At 37.3% G+C, this 22,267-nt stretch overlaps 1 protein-coding gene and 4 non-coding genes across 5 annotated transcripts in view; all 5 read right to left on the bottom strand.

Annotated features, from left to right (window-relative positions):
• Scgdelta (sarcoglycan delta) overlaps positions 1-21,374 on the bottom strand; it is a 74,913-nt gene extending 53,539 nt beyond the window's left edge. The window contains exon 1 of the mRNA XM_065303202.1: positions 20,779-21,374. Coding sequence (XP_065159274.1) covers positions 20,779-20,964 — 186 coding nt within the window. The 5' untranslated portion in view covers positions 20,965-21,374. The remainder of the gene's footprint in view (positions 1-20,778) is intronic.
• Positions 318-389, bottom strand: TRNAD-GUC (transfer RNA aspartic acid (anticodon GUC)). Its single transcript has one exon. It is a non-coding gene; the product is annotated as a tRNA-Asp (tRNA).
• TRNAD-GUC (transfer RNA aspartic acid (anticodon GUC)) lies at positions 701-772 on the bottom strand. Its single transcript has one exon. It is a non-coding gene; the product is annotated as a tRNA-Asp (tRNA).
• Positions 2,950-3,021, bottom strand: TRNAD-GUC (transfer RNA aspartic acid (anticodon GUC)). The gene has a single exon. It is a non-coding gene; the product is annotated as a tRNA-Asp (tRNA).
• On the bottom strand, positions 3,514-3,585 carry TRNAD-GUC (transfer RNA aspartic acid (anticodon GUC)). Its single transcript has one exon. It is a non-coding gene; the product is annotated as a tRNA-Asp (tRNA).
• Positions 21,375-22,267: the final 893 nt, after the last annotated feature.

The following is a 22,267-nucleotide window of genomic DNA, read 5'->3' as shown; positions in this document are numbered from 1 at the left end:
CTTAAAAAAAATAAAAGTATTAGACCATAGACGCACAGTGTAATATATTGTAGATAAAAAAGTATCACAATGTATCTGCCTTAAATTTACAATACGCTCTTTCAAACCGCTGATAGTTCAGAATTTCTGACCTAAAGTTTTCTATAGCCTTTTCCAAGGACCTAAGAACTAATTTACATACCACAAATTTAAAATTGAGATTGAGTTGTTGACACAAAAAAGATTTATAATATTGTATTGATATGTTCAATTTCTTAGCAGTTTATTACCAGAATTGAAAGCAAAAGGACTAAAAATTGTAATTTCCTCAAAAAGTCCTCCCCGGCGGGGAATCGAACCCCGATCGCCCGCGTGACAGGCGGGAATACTGGCCGTTATACTACCGAGGACTTGTTTTATCCTTAAATTGGTAAAATTGTCAACATTTTTGTGTATTACGCAAACAACTTGACTATAACTATGTTAAATATACCATTCACCCAACCATTTAGACCCGTTCATGATTTGGTTTTGTGACCAATAATTGCCTATGTCCTTCTCTAAGGATCTAGAAATCAATCTCTATCCATATCACAATTTAAAATATATATCGAGTGGTTTAAACAAGAAACGATTTATAATATTATATCACTGTGTTTGATTTCCTAGCAGTTTATTAGGAAAATTAAATGACTTAAATTAGCAATTTCCTCAAAAATTCCTCCCCGGCGGGGAATCGAACCCCGATCGCCCGCGTGACAGGCGGGAATACTGGCCGTTATACTACCGAGGACTTGTTTTATCCTTAAATTATTAAAATTGTCAAAATTTTTGTATAATAATGCTAATCAATCATCAACATATCAAAAAACGTCTAATTTTAAATTATTACCTAAAATGCCATCTTCAATAGTATGGCGTGTATTTCCACAGGACAATGATAACTTAATCACTGTAAAATTGTTGTTCAAGAGCTTGAAACTTACAAACATACTCTCACCATCTTATTGCAGAGATAGTTTCCTAGCAAATTCTCCAAGACACGCAAAACTCCAACTCCAACTCCAACAGTCGTGTAAAGTGAGTTACACTTACCTGAAACAATAAAAGAAAAACTTCAATCAACAGTGCAATTATTAAATAACTCAAGCAGCCGAAAACTTTACGCGTTAACTTTTTCGCGAAACTAAATGTGCATGGTAGAAAATTTTCTTCATTTGATAGACATCAGCGTGCCGCATCGCACCACGCTCGACGCAGCCGTATAATTTGCGCAATTTGTTCCCGTCGTTTCAGTTGTTTGCTACGTTTTGTAACTTAAATAAACCACCTCACGCCTTTCCAACCAACACAATGAAGACTCGCGTATAGCCTGAGTCGATGTAAACTGATATAAACACACATAAATGGAATCCTTCAGATATAAAAAAGCATCACGCACAAAAACAAAAACATAACAGCCTTATTATGCTGAATAATATTATGTGAAAAAATTACCCGACGTTCATTCATAGTATTCTATGGTTTCGGGTTTGTATGAGTGAGATGGTTACTAGCATGTTGATAAAGTTTAAAGAGAGAACTCAATAGATGTACCAGTGAGTGAGTATTCTTCGTTCTCTTTACCATTGTGTTTCAGTTTTAACAGGAGCTCGCTTGTTGGCGATCCCTTGTGTTTTCGTCTATGTGGATGAGTTCGGGAAGGCGCCAGCTTCACCCGCTTTATACGCAGCGCAAACAAATTGTTCATTTGCGTTTATTCTGTTGTTTTTGCTTGTTACGTACCTTTGTTTTTATGATGTTATGATATCTACACATTTCCACGCAACGTACGCGCTGGTATGCGCAGGTTTTTAAATTTTCCAGGACGAATTTATCAATGCATAGGGATACTGTAACAGGAACAATAGAAGCAGATTCTGAAGGGTTTGTGAAGGATTTTTATAAAATATAATCTGTTCAAAAATGTTACAAAAAACAATCTTTAGTGTATGGACTTATTTTCAAGGATAAGTGAAATAGGACGGAACTAATCTTGGTACAAAAATGTCAAGGGTGCTAATTTGATCGTATTAAAGACATTTTGATGCTTATAGTAATTAAAAATGCATCAACTAATAGTCCAGGGAAGGAATTATGAAGAAAATAAAATAAATTCCTCCCCGGCGGGGAATCGAACCCCGATCGCCCGCGTGACAGGCGGGAATACTGGCCGTTATACAGCGTTTTTGTTGTAATGACTTTTTTTTTAACCACATATTTTATTGTAATGATATTATTTAATTTTATTTTTTTGACTGAAGATATTTTATGTATGTTTTTTTGTAAACTGGAGGAGCGGTCGTCGTTTCGACGCACCGTTCTATTTCTAAATAAATGAATATACTACCGAGGACTTGATTTATCCTTAAATTGTTAAAATTGTGAAGATTTTTTGTGTATTACGCAAATTATTTAACTATAACTGAGTAAAATTTGCAATATACACTTTATTCCCTCGGGATATAGTTGGTGACCAAAAGTTGCCTATATCCTTGTTTAAGGATCAATCTTCATACCAAAATTGTTAAATTAACACGACTTGTTAATAACTTTAAGAGATATTTTTATCAATGAAAAATTTATGTCCTTATGTACATTTCACTTTCTTTGTTCATGAATAAAACTATACACCACGTATTTTATTATAAAATTGCAAAAATCTACTAATTTCTTTGTTTTTTTTAATGAATTTATTCACTATATATCGATTTATATAACTACAGATATCGCTATCGCTATCTCGATTTATCGCGATAACACAACCCTGACCCAACACAAATTCATAGATGTAAACAAACAAAATTTAATAAAAATAACTGCATATTTGCGCCATCTCGGTTTTAACAATACAACTGAGACGGATTTTTGTCCCGAATTTGTTAAAACAACTTAAATCTTGATTTAAAGGAGTAAATTGCTCAAAAAGTCCTCCCCGGCGGGGAATCGAACCCCGATCGCCCGCGTGACAGGCGGGAATACTGGCCGTTATACTACCGAGGACTTGCTTTATCCTTAAATTGGTAAAATTGTCAAAATTTTTGTGTATTACGCAAACAACTTGACTATAACTATGTTAAATATACCATTCAGCCTTTATTCCCCCTGCTAGATATGGTTTTGTGACAAAAAGTGGCTAAGGCCCTCTCTAAGGACCTAAGAACCAATCTCCATACCACAATTTAACAAAATATATAGGGTGGTTAAAGCAAGAAAAGGTTTATAATATTTTATCACTATGTTTGATTTATTCATAGTTTATTACGAGTATTACAACAACTTAACTTAGCAATTTCAAAATCTGTAATTAAAAATAGTCTACAGTCTTCTCTAAGGATCTAAAAACTAAACTTAATTCCACAATTTTAAAAATTAGATGGATTAGTTACCGGAATAAGAGATTTAAAATATTAAACTGCCAAGTTCAATTTTTTAGAAGTTAATTACCAGAATTAAAAGTAAAAGGACTTTAAATTGCAATTCCTTCAAAAAGCCCTCCCCGGCGGGGAATCGAACCCCGATCGCCCGCGTGACAGGCGGGAATACTGGCCGTTATACTACCGAGGACCTGTTATCCTGTTAAACTATTAAATTTCGCTCGACATCTAGAGAACCCATAAACACCAATAGAACAAAGCAAATAAAGACGCGTGTGCAATATTTACTTCATAACTGACGTAGTCCAATATGCTGTTTTGTTTCAATTATGTTGTTTTTGTTTTAATGGCTTATCACATATTTTATTTTAATGATATTATTTACCGTTATATTTTGACTGAAGATATTTTATGTATGTTTTTTTGTAAACTGGAGGAGCGGTCGTCGTCTCGACGCACCGTTCTATTTCTAAATAAATGAATATACTACCGAGGACTTGTTTTATTCTTATATTATTATAATTGTCTAAATTTAAATAACTTACTTGACTATAACAATGTTAAATTTACCATACGCACTATATTCACCCTGTTTATATGGTTTCGTGATCAAAATAGTTTAAATCCTTTTGAAGGACCAATCTTTATACCAAAATTTAACAAAATAGAGCTGGTGGCTTAATTATTGTTTTATAAAATTGCATCCTATCTACAAATGTTTGAGTAGAACATTGTAAACGATTGTTGAGTGTATTAAGTATATTGACATTTTCAACAATTATAAACGATGTTTTATCTATATTTAACTTTTGTTATGCATGAAAGAACCAATTTTTATCTCGAAATGATATTTTGATTAGATTAGCACAACGTTAACTGCATGATGACTTTCAGCAAATTAATGGCGGCTTGTCTGCTGGCGCGCCAGCCATGCATGGCTAGTATTCGCTGTATGGCAGCGGCAATAAATTTCCTATTTCTCATATGTGCAGCGTGCAGTTTTCGCATTAGGAAAACGTCTTACGTTGGTGAATCGTTTCGGTTAGGCGCGAGTGGAAACGCGCCTCCGCCGCCGCCAATGCTTCGGTTCAGTTAATTCGGGCGGGTTTCGAACGGCATAAATTTCATCTTATCTTACGTGAGCGCGATGTGCGTCTAACTAAGTACTAATATTACCATCCAAAGTTCCCATACTTGCCCTGCTGATACGTAACGCAAGACATATTGCTACAAAGTCCAAACAGCCGACGATGTATGTTCCACACAGTCGGCAAATATGAGATACAGAGGGAATTTATAAGTTCACCATCATATTGAATTGAATACCTATTAACAAACAACCAGAAAAATATTTTTGTGATATTATTCAATAATTATGTTAAATACAAGGAAATTAATTTACCACGAACTTAACACGTTATAAATTTAATATGATATGATGTTACACCGACAGAATGCGAAATGTAATCCGCAGGAATTCAACTTTGAAACAATTCGAGCGGGCCTACTCAGAGAGATCGCTTTCAGCATTCCCAGCCGTGAGTCAAGTACAATGTCAAGGTAGACGGGTGAACTCTAAACTCTTGTGATAATTGTAGGCTTGTCACTTTGATTACCCAACGCCGGAGTGGTGGTGTTAGCGTCGCTTGTCAACATTCCCATCAACCTAAACTTTTGCCAACTATTTATTACGTCTGTCTGCCACTCAGCTCGTAATCAAATTCAAGACGTATAACTAATTAATTGTGAAATGTGAGACATTTCACCCCTCTAATAAAATTATGTGTTTAGTATTTATTTAGATATTATCTATGTTTTTATGATGATTGCAGTTGTTTTACTCTAAAGTAATGATAAAGTAATAAAATATTGTGAAAATGCGACATCCTGTTAATTCAGTTGCTTGCTGCGGCGGCGCGCATGCATGATATATTAGTTTCACGGTCGTCATTCATTACCAATGTTAACGCCGCCCTCGCACATCGTAAGTTATACAAACAATGCAGTTACGATATCCCTAACGCATACACAAGCGGGCCGCTTTGCAAGCGAGAAGCGTGCACGATCGCAATCCTCCGCGGGTTTGTTTGCAATTACAACGTGCGCTTCTCCGTTTTATACTAAGAGTGTCTAAATACAAGCAAACATGTAAAACGAGATAAAAATGTTTAACTCAGGGAAAACTTTTTAATGTAACAACACTTTGTATATCAGCGATTTACTTTGTGCGAAATGAAAAGTACAAGTGCACACGTTTTGCTCGCATGCGTAATTTGTACACCGACGTGCCCTGCAGGATTATTAAAGGACAAATTGCTAGTGACGGCGGGCGAATTGCAAACGCGGAATTTTCGCGCGTGTACGACTGACTGTATGACACGGCACGAGCATCGGCGAACGCGGTAACAAACAAACTTTGTAAATTCGTTTCGATTTGTTTTGTTTCCTTGCGCTGTTTTCTATTACGAACGGTTTTGTTTGCTTGCGTCGTCTTCGTTTTACGCCGAACGCGCTGGGTGCTAATGCGCCATAAACAAGGAAATATGTTTTGGTTTCGTTTACGTTTCACAATTAAAAGTTTTCAGTATGCGATAATATCTGTATAATCTTGACGTATTTAGGACACAATGTTAAAATTTGTTTAGAGAATGTATAAGCATACAAATGCAAATCTAATAATGAGAAAAATTGAATGGACTTATTATCTACTCACAAACAAAACGCTTCAATAAAAAACATTTAATTTTATCCTCGTAGTGACTACATTTACAATTAAAACATTTTTTTAAACTAAAAAAAAATGCGTAAATGAACTTATAAAATGCAGAGTTGGTTGCTGGTTGCAAATGGGGCTTCGTCATAGTGCAAAAACGCTCTGCCACACTAAGTGCGACGCGGAATTAATTAATCGATGAATTTTTAATTAAAAACGAAAACTCATTGAACTTTCCGATCTGCAAGCGAATGCGACGTGCATAATTTACGAAACAGAATAATCTCGTTGCAAATATACAAGCTATGCATGCAAAAAGTGCACAAATTGTTTTTGGCGTACACTACACTGCAAAATGAACGCAATTGTTGGTATCTCGATGTTTCATTTTTTTGAACAAAAAAAAACATTTGACCATTGACTAAATTGTTTTTGTACGTGTGTCTAAATTAGGAGGACTAATTGTTTGGGGTGAAATTTTGTAATTTTGTTGTTTGTTTTCATTGCCTAGTTTAGTTTTTCACGTCAATTTATTTTTAATTCAAATAATTCCTAATAAAATGTATGTTTGTTGTTGTTAGTACATGTTAGGTATTGCATGGAATATGATCAAGGCATTAGAATAAATGTATACGTAGTCAGAATTTGTGTGGAAAATCTTTCGTAATATGAATAATGGAAAACTCGCCTTGCATAAAGACGAAAACCAAGAAAAATATCGGCTTTGTAAAAAAAACCTCAACTCTAGCCAAGCAATACGTGCGTTTTCATTTGAATAGAGCTTCCTAGTCTGCAGCAATAAGGTACAATCCAACCACATCTCTCCTAGTTCCCGTTGCGGGCACAGAAATAGCAAGGAAAACTCCACTCGCTTTCGCCCGGTTGGTCGAGAACGTAGACGCATCGTGTTCGCTCCTCGGCGTTGTAAGCGCTCGTAAGCGCCGCAAAAGCTCGCACGGCTCCGTCCAGCTTTGTTGCAGCGGCGGGAACGAAGCGCGAGGAGATCTGTGCGCCCGAGTGCAAATTAAATTAAACAAATAATAGCATAATCGTGTTTTCGAAACTCGAAGCACGATTCCACCGTTCCGAGAAAAGCAAGCAAAAAGACGCAACGAGGACGCCTTGTCCTTGGTCAAAGTGGCGCTTCTATCATTTGCAAGTGGTTATGATCGAATTGGTGGCAGGAAGCTCACTGCCTGTCACGTAGACATTAAAAGTTTACTTTATGACCGTTTGTGCGTGTGGCACACAATTTTGGAAAACTTGACTTCATCAATTTTACGCATTAATTGAAAAAATACACAAAATCTATCTAAAAATTGATATATTTTGTATTTTTATGTAGATACATACATTTAAACTTATAAAAACGTTAAAAATGATAATAAAGTGCCGTAGCTTTGCATACTCGCCAAACAATAGCTTCCGCTTGGACGAGAACGCGCAGAAGAAGATAATGCAGTGTTTGAGATTTTGTCCCAATTATTGTCGGCGTTAATTATAATCCTTGTCTGTAATTTACGACAATGTCGCCGCCCCGCATGTCGTGCCCCTAGTGAGCGTGTAATAACACAGTCGCCGCCTCAAAGTTGTTCATCGTGTCGTGATTGTATACTACTTGCTAGTAGTTGCACTCCGAGAGGCGGCAAAACACTGGCGGCGGCACTAAGTAAAGAACAATGCACCTTAACTTTAAACTAACTTTTAACTTTAAAATTAATTGCATTAATAAATAAATTTTACACATTCAGTTCAATACTGCCTAGTTATTGATTATCATAAGTTATATGAGGTAATAAAGCGTACTGCAATCACTTTGAAGTAATTAATTTCCAAGGATTAACCCGAGTCGCACCTTAACAGTGTTTAAACGGCATTAGTTCGTATCACTTTTGTTTCGAGCTTAAAACAGCTTAATCTGCTATTGAGGCGGCCGCCCACACAGAAAGCTACTTCGTTATTGACACGCCGGCAAGTATAGTTAATTATAATTAACACTTTGCCATGAAGCGTTTACCACTTTCGACACAACCGACAAAGAACATGCGCGCGTCAATCAATGAGGATATCAAAGTGTTATTAATGAAGTGTTCGTTGCCTGAAACAACGCAGCACATTACACATTAAAAAGCCGAGCGGGAAAAAATAAAAAAGCGAGCAGCGATCAACATGTTGCGTATACTTTTTGTGCATTCTACTGCACAATTAACCACCGAGCTTAACGATACAGGTGAAATTTTTAATTGAAAAATCTTGTACGCGTATGCTTATAGGCAGCGGCTGTCGATCAATCGTAAAATCGTAAAATCGTGTGTTTGATGATCTGCTGACGTGACCTATAGGTAGAGGGTTGATTTACCTGCGAGCGTGGAAACTGTGCCGGCCGTTACTTTAGCCGCTTTTGGTTTTGCGCGTTTGGTGCGTATGCTGCTAATAAAGGTCCTGGTATACTGAGTGTTTAAACAACAAAAATTATACTTTTTTTTAACCTAACAATGTAACAGACTATAAAATGCTTAAATTGTATTTAAAATTTTAATCAAAACTGAAAATTTTGTGTATTTTTCGATTTTTACGTAACGTGTAACAATTTTCCGCTCGGTATATCCAAACCCTAAAGAGGGCGCTTTGGTTTTGAGTAACTCATCGTAGTTTGAGTCCCAGCCGGCTTTTTACCCGTGTCCGTTCGTTAAGCGGCTACCGGCTGGTTTTCGCACAAATGTTGTCTCGCTTGTTTCGCCATTGCAAACCGGCACACAACATTCAACCAAGGTAGCCGTAATAGTTTTGCAAAAAAGCGCAGAAAAATGTGAGTGCAAAAAACAGTTCCGACTATTTTATTTCGACATCGGCGCGTTTTAGATCAATGAGATGATTATGGCCGGGTAGAGTAAAACCGGAACATCAAAAAGGTTTTGCTTTAATTTTGCGTTACCGGATAAACTCTTTTAAATCAAAAACATAGAAACTGCAAAAATACGAAAAAATTTCATTTTATTTTATTTTCAAATATAATTTTCCTCCAGCTCAAATTAAACATTTATATGTTAATAAGAAATTCTGTAATATAAGTACACTCTAAATTATTTAATATGCACGTCGTTAAATTCATTTGTTATGGCATTATTATAATCGCACGTTAAACACTTAAAGTGCAACTGAAAGTCTTGATGTAAAAGGCCGTAAATGAAACGTGAATCCATTAAAACTTAAACATACGAAATAAAAAATAAAGAAAATTTTGCATTAAATTTCATACACGAGAGCGCACGTTGATGTAAAAAGCCGAACGGAAAAAAATGCGTTACACTACTAGTCGAAAGCGTCGGCTAATGAAAACGCAGAAAACGCAACTGTATGCCTGCATTAGGCTGTAATCTGTAATTGTATAACGCAGCGTGCTTGAATGCACACACGCTGGAAAAACTGCCGTACAATACAGCAAACTGTGTAGCTTTATAAAGCTTGCAGTGAAAGCACTGATGTGAATAATAATTGAACATGCCATTTACCACGCACAGGATGCACTCCTATCGCTAGAATTGGAGTATTAGTAATTCTTGGGATTTGAACACAAAAAAAAGTTGGTTTAGTGAATTTTAAATTTTGCCATTTACGATTCACCCAGTATGAAAATATCGATGAAATAAATACTGCCTTATACTCGCAGTAATGGCACGTATTCCGTGTGTTCGCTAATTTTTTGATCGCATTTCATTTTTTCTTTTCATTTACTCACGCCTGCCGTGCGGTACGATTCATGCCGCGATCGCGTTCACGTTCACAAAAGCGTAATCGGTTGAACACTGGTGTAAATTTAATGATGGCCGTGTATTATGGAATGTGTGGTAATGTTTTGCGAAATATTGTTCTAGTACAAATTGGAAATTTGCATGAAACACACATTTACATTAATATTCAAGCATCAAGAAAATTCAGCTAAACTTTTCGTCTGGCAGCTTAAAATTGAAGTTTTTGATAACTTTTAACTATATTAAAACAATTAATTCACAAAATTTGCTCTTTTCCGGAATTTGTTTTAAAAATTCATTGAGTTCTACATTTTCACATTCAATTAATATTAAAATAGGTTAAAAATGTTTGCAGTTGATGGATATTTTCACTTTTTTTCACTTTTATGAAGAATTTGTGGACGTCAAAAAAATACTCAGCTATCAGAGTATGGTGTGTACTGAGTGTAATGTACTCGTGGTTTTTGAGTGGTGGACTGAGAGGTTAATTTCGTTGGCGTGATGGAATCGATAAAAATCGAACCGGGCAGAAGCACGCCGCCAACGCACCCACACATGAATGAATTTAATAGGCGTTTGCCGTTATTATGTATTATTTTAACATGTTGTACGTATGCCAAATTGCGAAGGATTACTCGCGCGATTACATGGATTACGCAAACTTCACACAAACTTAAATGGATTTCTTTCACTCGGTTCGCATTCGCGTTTTCCAATCGCAATCGCGTTCCGTAAATTCTCAATTTCGAACATAAACACACTTTATTAACGCCTTCGCATGCCGAAAAGTGAAGAACCATCATTATATATGATTCATGTTATATATTTAGTGGATGTGTGCAATTTGAACAATTTCTATTTGAATAATTAACACTTAAGTTAATTGCAATATCACTGACGCTGGCGCTAGGCCCTCATCGCAGTTATGTTATATTCAACAAACGCGTGGTAACAATTTCTACAATTACCACTTGTAATATTACGAGTCGGCTCCATTAGCGATCTATGTTTTTGCGCTCGTATCACCAGCGCGGTGTTAAATGAAAACATTTTCCGATTGTTAGCTGGTCGCGTTTCGTGTTTTATTCCAGCGATATTTTCGGAGAATAATTGTGGTTAATTTGAGTGTTGCTCGAGGTCAATATAATTTATGTTTACATAATCGTTTTACGTGTAAATTACACGTAAAATGTGTTGAAATATTATAATTATTTAGTTTTATGTAACATTATTTGTAATTTTATTAATGTTAAAGTTAAAATGGTATTTTTAAAGTTTTTGTTTAATATTTTTATTTTTTGCCTTTTTAAATCTTTTTGTGATTTCTTATTATTTCGTTAAAGACGCATAAATCGCAATTCCCGACGTGCCCGCCGAGCGTCGAGGCTCGAAGCATTATAAACTGTTGTGTAAGTATAAGTAATTTTTGCCCCCTCGAGATAGACACGATACGCGACGCTAATGAGACGTTACTCGCCTTCTTGCCCGTTTCCTCTTCCTACGTGCGCGCCGCGGCGCGACTTTCCTTCCCGCCCGCGCGCATTTTTATCTTTATTTTTATTCGCATATCTTACAAAGTACAACGCCCGCCTAATATACTACTACTTCATGCTTCAGCACCAAGGAGCAAAACGAAATAAACAAACAACTCAAGCGTGAATCGTGTTTATGATATATTTTATCAGGAGACGTGTTATTCAAATTTCATTAGTGTATACAAGCACGTCCTTAAAATGTGTCCTGGTGAGAGAAGGGCAGATTATTAATTACGAGTAAACGTGTTGGGGGTTGAATGTGTTGGTATGTTGGACGGTGGCGTGCACCTCTAATCTGTTCTCACCGACTGGTAAAATTACTAGCGCTATTATGTCAGAGCCGGCGCGAGGATTCGACTTGGTCGCTGGGGCTATTAGCAGGCGACATCTCGATCTCGATCCAGCCACCCAGCTTTGCTTTTCCGCCGGAAACGCTGGACGTGACGCTCGTTAACGAACCAACATTGATGTGTTAACATGATCGTCAACATTACACGTGCCTACGTGCCACAGACACGGTCGAACTTGGACGAGTGAGGTTAGGAGTATTTCGTAACCGATTTGCTTCTGCACCTAGCAGGTAACACAATCTTGTGGTTAATTCAATGGGTAAATAATCAACTATATATTAATCCGGTAATTTTCATCTTCTTTTTTGCTACTTTATGACTAAAGTCGCAAAAAATTCAATTCGAGCAATAAAACCAAAGACAATGAAATAGCAGTGGTACTTCATTTAAAAAATGAAGAAGTAGCCTTTAAATTTAAATACTCGATTCATCGCCAGCGCGCGGGCGGTTGATGTAAAAGTTTAAAAGAAGTCGCTGCTGAAGTGGCGCGCAGTTAAGCAAAGTACGGGGGTGGTTTGCGGCGGACGGGGTGGTCGGTTGGTAATTTGCGTGAAACAAAGTGCTTTTTGCCGAGTCTAATGACGCGCCCTCGGTTTATCCTTAAGTTCGGCGAAGGGCGCACTGCTGCGATTTATATACAAAGATCGATCGTACGGACAGTTTTTTCTTTGCCGCCGTCGTGCAGTTAACATTTTAAGAAAGGCGAACAAAGGAAGGAACAAAAAATCTTCTAATCGCAAGCGCACCCGCAGCGGAAACAGCAAACAGGAATCGCTTTAATCTGCATAAAATTCCTTTTTGTCTCCGGGCGTAATTCTTTGTCGCATTTGTATTTAATTTGATATATATTCGTACAGATAAATAAATTACATTTTTTTGTATCAGACGTTTTCCTGCTTTTATTTATTTATATATTGGTTTGATGTTTACTGAAACATCCAGTATGATAGTGTCTTTATTTGAATGTTGTTTTGTATGCGGTCGTGTACGGCGGGGACAGACGGCCGAGCGTAAAGCGTTCAGTGAGCGTGGCCGTGGATTGCGGGACTCCCTCGGCAGAACGGCCGTTCATCAAAGCAGGTCGGGGGTGGCGGCTGGCGCGGGCACTCGACTCTCCTACCTGCCAGAACGCGCGCACGCCGACACGGCCGGAGCACTCTCTGAGTTAGGATGTCGAGGGAGAGGCGGAGGACTCGCGAGGAGGACCATCGTGACCGTCACGACCGGCAGTCCGCAGCCATAAAATCCCGCAGCCGATGCGTTCGCACACCGACGCCGACGACTTTATTCCACTGCCATTCCGCAGATACAGATGAAAATCTACCGAAGCCTATGGCAACACAACACACGCCTGAGGAAAAAACAAGAAACGATAAAACGAAAAGAGCAAGTTAAGCAAACGCAGGAAACGCGTGCTAGTGTAAAAATAAAATATGTCCACGAGGAGTAAATAAATAGAAATCTTTGTGTGGTGATGTTTGCGGTTTTATCAGACCACAAGAAACAAGGTATAAGAAAAAAAAGAAAAAAATCAGGTTTAAAAATGCATGAAAAAACTCACATCTCAATCTCTTCTTTTCAACAAGTTTCTTCCTTAATTGGACCCAATCACTTTTAGAATATTGAAAATTTTAAACTATCTGTCTCTCTACTTTAAAAGTAGTTTGTAGTGGTCGTGGCAGGAAGCAGTCGTGCAGCATCCAAAGCCAAACCGACCACCGCAGCCACTCTCAGGCAGACTAATGAAAATTAATGTGGCCTTCACGTATATATAGATATATCAAGCGAGCGCTCACAAGGCGAGCATATTTAATTCATATGCCATCAGCCACCAATTTTACCTACGATTTATATAATGAATGATTTAAAATCAAAGTTGGTGCAGTGCACGTTTTCATCCTATCGCTATATCTAATAAATGTGTCACGTTTTAACGATGCTAAAATTTTCACGAATTTAATTTGTTAATTGAATTCCGCTAAATAAACGTTGCAATTTAAAACCTGGCAATTGTGCCAAGAATAACGAAAGTTCTTTGGATTTTTACGGAGATAATTATGGCCGATGAAAAGGCTTCAATTTTCTGAGAGTGAAAACTTTCAGACTGTCATGAAACTTTTATTCCAACCTTCAAAAATAAGTTTTGCGGATAGGTAGAAAGGAAATGTTGAAAAGTAAAGATAAAAAAAGGTATTTTTCTTCCGGTGCGCAGTGCGGGTGTGATTTGGCGGTCAAAAAAACATTTGAGATAAACTCTAGCATAAACAATTAATTAAAAAAAAATTTACTTTACTTTTTAACAAAAGTGAGTTGAGGTGTTAAAATATAACAAAATTCATGTTTTCTAAATATTTTATCTGCCTGCTAACAACAACAGATGATTTTATTGTCCCCCATTAACAATTCATGTTTAAGGTAATTTCCTAATTTCCATCCGCTCGACACACATGCACTCTACGCCGACCACACCACCCCCACAGTCAACAAACACAAATACCCCAAAAAGCTTTCTGCCTCCGAACGCGTTTGCATGTGTGGCGCGCGCCGTCGATGTTTCACCCCTGTTCTGCCGCGGCATTGTGTGTGAATGTTAAACACGAGCATCGTTAGTGGTGCTCTTATGTTCGCGTTCAGCGTACATACAAGTGCAGTTAGTAGTCGTAAAGCGTAAACAAAGAGTCGTTACGTTCGCCGAGTTTATTACGTGCGCGATCATTTCGAAACCTATTTTGCCTTCATTTTTTTTTTTCGTGCTCTCTCCATACACCCTTACGTAGGTACATATTTCGTGCGTTTGCAGATGTGTGCGCCGCGGCGTGCCAGTTGTTCGTGTTTTTAATATGTTGTTTTCCACCTATCCTGCCTGCCGCCGATCTACAGCGCGATCGACTAAACGTGCTCCTTGGATCAGATATCAAAAAATTCCCGGAAAGCGGAAGGAAACGTCGATGTTTTAATAATTCAACCAAATTGCTTTTAAATCCCGACATTACGTCCACACAACTCTTATTCCTTAATAGTTTTCGCAACAAAACGACTTGAATACAATAGAATTTAGAATCTTTTATTACTACTTGCATATAAAGTATCATTGACGTGTAACACCCAGTGTAAATTATAGATGGACAAAAATATAATGCTAAGGCACATTTTGTGGTTTGGATGAAAAACGCGACGCCGGCGATGCGTTTTTTATTTTGCGAATGGCGCGTATGCCGGTAGAGATTAATAAAAACGGATTATTTGCTTTGTACTGGGTTGGTAACAGTAGGGTATAACAATACAGTGGCAACAATACTTCGACGAGAAAACGAAAGTAACAACAAACCTATAAGTAAAAGCTGGGAGATAAATGAACGCCCGAATGGAACAAATAAATGCACTCGGTGCGATTCTGATCGCGCCCCAAACCAGACCGGTCCAATTTTCCAGCATCATTGCATGCAACATATGTTTCCGTATCTTTACCGTTTGTTTTTATTCATAGTTGTAGCTGTAATCGAAATTTTACATTACTTATGGCCCCATTTTTTTATTTAAGCGTAAAATTGCCACAATAAAGGTGTTTTATAAAAAGTTAATTTTCATGAATTTTAAAGCTAATTTAATGTCGAGGCTGATATTTTAACACTTGGTATTGCCCCAAATGAATATCGAATGTGGTGCCACCGTCGCACTCTGGAATATTCACAGGCACGCCGTAATTGCGGCACGAGGTTGGGTACAGGTGGCACGTTCTAATTTTATATTTGAACACTGGCACAATGATTTGTTGGCCGCTAGATGAACGAATGAGAATATAGTAGGCGCGCGCGCGCGCGAGAGCTAAGACGGAAGGTAAACCGCCGCAAAGCCGTGCGTTCGCGTCGGCGGCGGTGGCGGCGGGAAGACTTATTGTAAGAAAACGTGCGGAATTAAAATCCTCGCGCGTTGCTCTCGCACCTTGTGCGCGCGAATAATGTCGATGACATCGAACGAGGCGCACTCCGAATGCCGAAATGAAACTTATTTTCGCGCAACTTTGAAAATAGATTATTGTAGCAAACATTTTCGTGCTGCGCTTAATGAGTTTCCAAGCGAGCGGGAGTAACAGGTTGTGCGATGACTGTCTATCTACGCTAATGAGAATTTGTATTCTGGGAGTCATTTCAAATAAAAAGGAGAAGAGAACTAGGTTCGTGTTTGTTATTAAAGATGCCAATTGAAATATTTTGAATCAATTAGGAAGTATTGTAAGGATAATATTGTCATGGATAAAAACACATATTTATGTAAATGTTGAGTGCAGTATAAATATTTATACAACAATACATATTGAAACTTGAAACATATTGAAAATATTGACTGAATTTTGATATTTTGGATTTTGGATCAAAATTTGTGCTGCATTTATAGAATTTCCATAAGATGACAATTTATATTTCAATATTAAGACCACAGAGAATTTCCAAACTATTTTGGATTTCGTTATATTCATGTGCATCACGTAATGATCGTAACATTATTTAGAGAGCAGTAATTTATGATGCGCCATAAAATGATGGCGGCGTGCAGAAATGCTGCACACTCGTAAATTTATGTTTCTAATAGTTTTGCCTTTAATTTTGCATTAAGTACAAAATAAAAGAATTTTGTGTTATTTTAAATCAAAGAAATATCCGCATTTTTCTTTAGTTGTAACTTAAAGGTTCTGTTTGAGTGTGTTATTGAGTTAGTTACGTTGTTGTTGTCTTTAGTTGTTGACAGTAAATGTCACGCATAAAACATTTGTTTTATAAATATCTAATTATGTTACGTTGTATCACCTTTTCTTTCTTGCTATTCTTGTAACTCCGTTGTTTTCGCTGTTGTGGGGACTATACAATTATTACGAGCAATTAAGATTATAATTGCGCAATTAATTTAATAATATGAAAGTGTGATAATCACTTTTATTCAAATCTTAACACTCTTGCTGTTAAGTTAAATTTTATTGAGAGAACAGCTCACATTTTAATGTTATTTATTTATGGACGTATTGCCTTTACTTTTACTACATATTTACTCCTAGATTTATTATATTTGTCTAGCTAGGAAAAATAGCAACACCCTTAGATGCCAATGACAAAAATGCGCAAATGTGTTTCTTTCTACGCCATCTTGCGCTCGCCGTTGTCCTATAAGAAAAACGACACTCTTTGGTGTCATAAACTAAAATTGCTTATTACTCCCGGCGGGGCCACCAATTCTAGTCTTTCTTTTGCGACTTTAGATGCCTTAACAGTTTAACCTTTAATTCAATTCATTGCTGATATATTAACGTCGTGGGCTGCACGAGAGCGCCCTAAAAATAAATTCCACCAGCACTTATTATTCAATTCTTCCCTCATTCATAAATTAACATTTCATAAATCATTCGACTTATAAAAACAATTATGTCACATATTTACATGGTTAATTCTATTAAATTAAACTGAACTCAGAGTTAGTCAAAGATTTACGCGTTAATTACCATAGTGCTTGTTGGGTAACAGTGACTTCCGTGCGCAATTAGGAGCAAAAATACTTACAGCTAATTACGATTAAATTGCGCGCACATATTATATGCGTTCTTATGTTTCCATTAGCGCTACAACATATCTGTTTAGTTTTGGTTCAAAGGTACAGTTTGCGGAGGTGGAAGTGAGAACAAATTTCAAAAAATAATAAACAATGTGTGTTTGGTTGTTGTGCTTGTGTTGGCGCTGAATTTGCTCGTAAATGTAGCGTTATGAACGTGGAGAAGCTCAAAACTCAGGCAGCGAATTTCATGTTTTGTGTTTTATCATCAAAGCGCTTGTCTAGTGTCGTTCTACAAACTACGATCACGTCGACAACTTGTTTTGTTGTTTTATTTTCTCCACATTAAATTTTCAAAGACCATTAATCACATTTTTGTAAAAAGCAACATTTTTTGATCAATATCATTTTAAAATTTATTATTTAAACATCCTGTATGTGGTTTTGCAGCTAAAACGTTAAAACTCTTAATTGCTTTGAATATGTAGAAGTGAGCGTGGCTCTTGCTCGTTTTACCACCAACGCGACGCAACAATAATCTGACTAGCGCCCACACCGTCACCGAAGTAAGGAGTAAGGAGCAAGGGATGCTTGTTTGATTATAATTCGCTGCTAGCAAATGTTTAATTTCTTGTTTTCGCGTCTGCGGGTTGCGCTCTACACACGCCGGTGCCACTTGATAGTTTGCTTTAACTCATTTCGCGAGTAAATATCACAACGACATTACGACTCTTGGAAAGCCACTGTTTGATTGCGTACTGAGCGATGAGTGGTTTATAGCAGGTACTCATATCAACTACACTACTTGCATTACTAATAAAGCATGATAGCAGATAAAGAAAATGTGACAAGTTGTTTTATTAAGTCATTTCGTTAATTGTATCCAAAATATTTCAAACAATTTAACGAATAAAGTAAAAATTATAAAATTTAATAATTAACTATTTTTAATTGATTAAATAAAATAATAATGCGATTAAAATTGGTGAGTGATTAAATTGCTACGAATAGTTTGTGTTATAAATAGTTCCGAACGTCGAAAAAATGTAGTCAGCGAGAATAATGTTCCGCGATTGCGGAGGATTGATATTTCAATCAAAAAATCTAATTGCCGAATTTCACGCAGCATTAATTCGCCCCTTTTTCTCGCCGTCGGCGTGTGCCTTTTGCGCGGCGCTGTGAGTTTGCCTCTTCGCCTACGTAAGTGTGTGGCTTTTGCGTTTTAGTTGCGGAGCGTTCGCTCCACGGCTGAAAAGAAGTTAGCGGTTTGATGGCGCGCCAGCGCTTACGACGCCAACTCGTCGGTTTACGGCATTTTCCTTTAGTTTTTCTTTCCGTAAGTTTCTTTTCTTTCGTTTTTTAGTCGTAACAGAACTGTGGGTGTCACTGGTGGAAGAAAAATCGGGCGTCGCGGATGTAATTGAGGACTTGTTATACTTTTCTTCATTTCGCATCTTTGCTTGGCACCAACCGCTACTACATCTTCTGCATTACCAGACTCACTCATTCTTTGCGCACTTTCTTAAAAATGCATTATTTTAGATGAGTAATGTTTATTTTTTCAAACTGTTGGCTGAGATTACAACTTAGTGAGATTATTTGTTTGGTTTCTTGAAAGTTGTGACCTAGTGAACTTCCATGACGCCTGGGACTGCCGATTATAATGTCATTTACTGTTTTGAAAAATTTTATTTCAGGTAAAAACGATTTGTTATGGGATTTTCTAGCCATATATTTATTTCTCCAGGGATAAAGTATAAGCAAACGTAATTTTTATATGATTTAGTTTAGATATCCCAGGAACTGAACAAAAGATGAAAATGTGCATTTCAAAGATTTGTGCAAGATTGATGTGCATGGGTGGAAATCGTAAAAATCAAAATTTACGATGTTTGCGTATGCGTATCAGCGGCAAACTGATGGATAGCAATAAATGACCTGGAAGGTTTAGTATTGCATAAACACGATCATGGGTCATAAACGCTTATGTCGCATAACACTAAATAACAATATAAATTATTATCCAAAAATTTAATGTCAAAATAATAAGATTTTAATATTTGTGCGAATATTAATTTTATTAAATATTTTTCAGGAACATCCAAAACGAGCAAAGGTTCCACAGCTTTCACATAGAATGCCTTAGCTTGTACAAGGATCCATATTTTGTCTTTATACATAAAATTTTTATCAAAAAAAGATAAAAAGACAAAGATATTTCGAAGACTTTAGAAACCCAACACAATATTCAATTAATAATAATGAAAAATATTTGGGATGTTCCACAATATAATTTTTACAAATTTTACGTATTTATGACCCACATTTTCGTATGAGCATTCTAATAAAATATGAATATGCAATGGTGAGACAGTAGAGAATTAGCACTAATTCGATATAATGTGTGCCAAGCTAATATGCATGAAAACTGAATTTGCCGTGATACGAATTAGCCGCAAGTTACTTGCGCCGAAGGGTTGGACGTGAAAGCGTGAGATTGGACGCTGTGAAAAGTGATGAGCGCGCGGAGTAAGAAAATTTAGCGCTCCGAGTACAACTTTTGCGATGACAAGTTGTTTGAAATAAAACGGGCTGGTTGGAACACGAGGCGCCGAGCCTTCAGCGAATATGCAAGATAAAGGGACGAGCGAAATGATTTCGCATCCTAAATATACTTCGAGCTTCTGTCGTTCGTTAAAGTCACTTGTTACGATATGAAATGCGACAAAATGAGTAAAATTGCTCGAAAATTAGGGCAAATAATCACAAAATGCACAAATTATATATTTTTGTTAAGTATATTACCAAACAAGTGAATATTTTATTATATTCCAATTTTATAAATAAAATGTTAAACATTTTGGTGTAAAAATGCATTCAATGGCAAACTAACTGAATAATTGAGTTTTAATTCCAATTTTGAATCATAAATGTATCAATTTTCCTGTGATATTTTAAAATGCAATTTTATATGACTACAAACCTGAACATATTCAAATATGCAAGTGAAAAATGATTATATGCATATATTAAATATTTATTAAGTTATAATTAGACATAATATTATTTATTAATGGTAGAAAATAAAGAAAAACATATTTATCTAAATTTTGTTTGCAGAAAAATACACATTTTATCTAAATGTATAATCAATGCAATGCACCTGTGCCACAGGCCCAATTTTTTCTGAAATATTTTCCCCTCTGCATTTCAATGTTTGCGGGCGGACAAAATTATTTTTGAACAAATATTTACCTCGCTGCAATCACGATCATGGTTCCATATTCCAAGCAATGTCAAAAAACAAGTAAAAAATGCAACCAGAAATATATTTGCGATTTATTTGTGGTATTTGTTTTTTTTTTTCTTCTACAAACTGTGATTTCATTTGGATGGCTAAAATATCACAGCTTCACACGAGGGGAAAGTGGCGAAAAGTTAAACGCATGAATATTCACACTGGCGCGGCGCTCATAATTTTTACATGAAACTCACGTGTGCGTTAACGAAGGACGAGGACGCCTGGGACCAGCTGCGGCGCTCCGTTGCTTCCGAGTTGGCAGACGGCGCCGGCGACGTCGGATAGAAGAGCACGTGCTTCTCGCCGGTCGACGCCTGTTGGTAAACGCTCGCCGCCGCGCGACCGACGCCGTTCATGTACGCGTCTTCTTCGGTCGGCATTTGTTGTTGCTGTGAGTCGTTTTTCAACCTTTCCTAATTCGTTTTGCACCCGCCGGGCACGTGCTAGTCCAATCAGTGCGCCAAAACAATTTATTTGCGTATTATTAAAGCGTCACGTTGTTAAATCAGCTTTTTATGCGTTTAATATCTTTAGGAATGTTTTTAGAAAAGTTTGTTTAGTGAAGAAAGCGAGTAAAAGTCGTAATGAGATTGTTATAGCCAATAACTCGCCGAATGATAATTTAACGTGAACATTTTTATTAGTTTTAGAACTTTTGCGTGAATCGTAAAAATCATAAATAAGGAAGTCGTAACGCGACTGCGAGGCGCGTAGGCGCGCGCGTGCCTTGCGAAGCAACCGCGCGCTCGTGCAGTCGTCCGGGGGGCGGCTGGCGAATGCGGCGAGGACGACGGCTGCTGCCGTACTGCGAGTTGTGGAAAGTGCGCGCGCGAGCAATGGTTTGCCGCGGGCAAACGGCGGCGGCAGTGCTGGCGGGAAGGGCGCGCGACGCGACGAGCCGCAGGAGCAGGCGCCGCCGCCGTTTTTGGTACAAGTGGCCGCTTCGTCTTCGCGCTCACGCCGATGCCACTCCAAGCTGCCTCAGAAGAGGTTGAACGAGCTGAACGTATGAATAAGCCAACAAAAACTGGATGAGTGTCATTATACTATGACATTATGACTGACATATGAGATGATCATCAAAAAAAATCTGATTTTCTAATAAAAACACAAAAAAATTAATCGTAGATATAAATTAACATAATCTATTTTCGCCGAATTTAAACCCTTTGTAATTTGCATATGAATAAAAACAATTAATTTCGACTCCTTGTTTTCTCCACAAATTATGTACGAGCGAAATACGCGTAAAAACTAACCGAAGTCGGTTTTACTCCGCTGTGTTCTAGCTGTTTGGTAATTATTCATTATACGTCTGCCTAGTAATTAAACTGATTTATTGCGTTATTATTATAGCGAGACGTATGTAAGCTATGATTTTCCTGCTCTGGCTGGCGTTTTCTTGCCGTTTCGCTGTTCGCAGGCGTCGCTGTTACAATCAAGCGCGATGCCTTGAGCGCCACTCACGAATGCCGCGTTTTAAATTTCGTGCTAATAATGTAGGCATAAAATTGCGGTTTATTAAAAACTTGCCTCCCTGTCATTTCCGTTTGCTTTGTTTGTTTGCGGTACGTAATGACGAAAGTTCATGCTGCAGAAAAATAGCTCGCAAATGATTATAAATTGAGCGACTTATTATTGGAGGACGAAACAGAAACTTGATAATAATGATTAAGTCGGTAA

The sequence above is a fragment of the Atheta coriaria genome, unplaced genomic scaffold, assembly GCF_025399875.1.
Source record: "Atheta coriaria isolate IRGN ID8LTWV9N9 unplaced genomic scaffold, Caltech_Dcor_3.1 hic_scaffold_5_pilon, whole genome shotgun sequence".
Lineage (NCBI taxonomy): Eukaryota > Metazoa > Arthropoda > Insecta > Coleoptera > Staphylinidae > Dalotia > Dalotia coriaria.
Note: the sequence above shows the minus strand (reverse complement) of the source record. Positions and strands in the feature narration are given on the sequence as shown.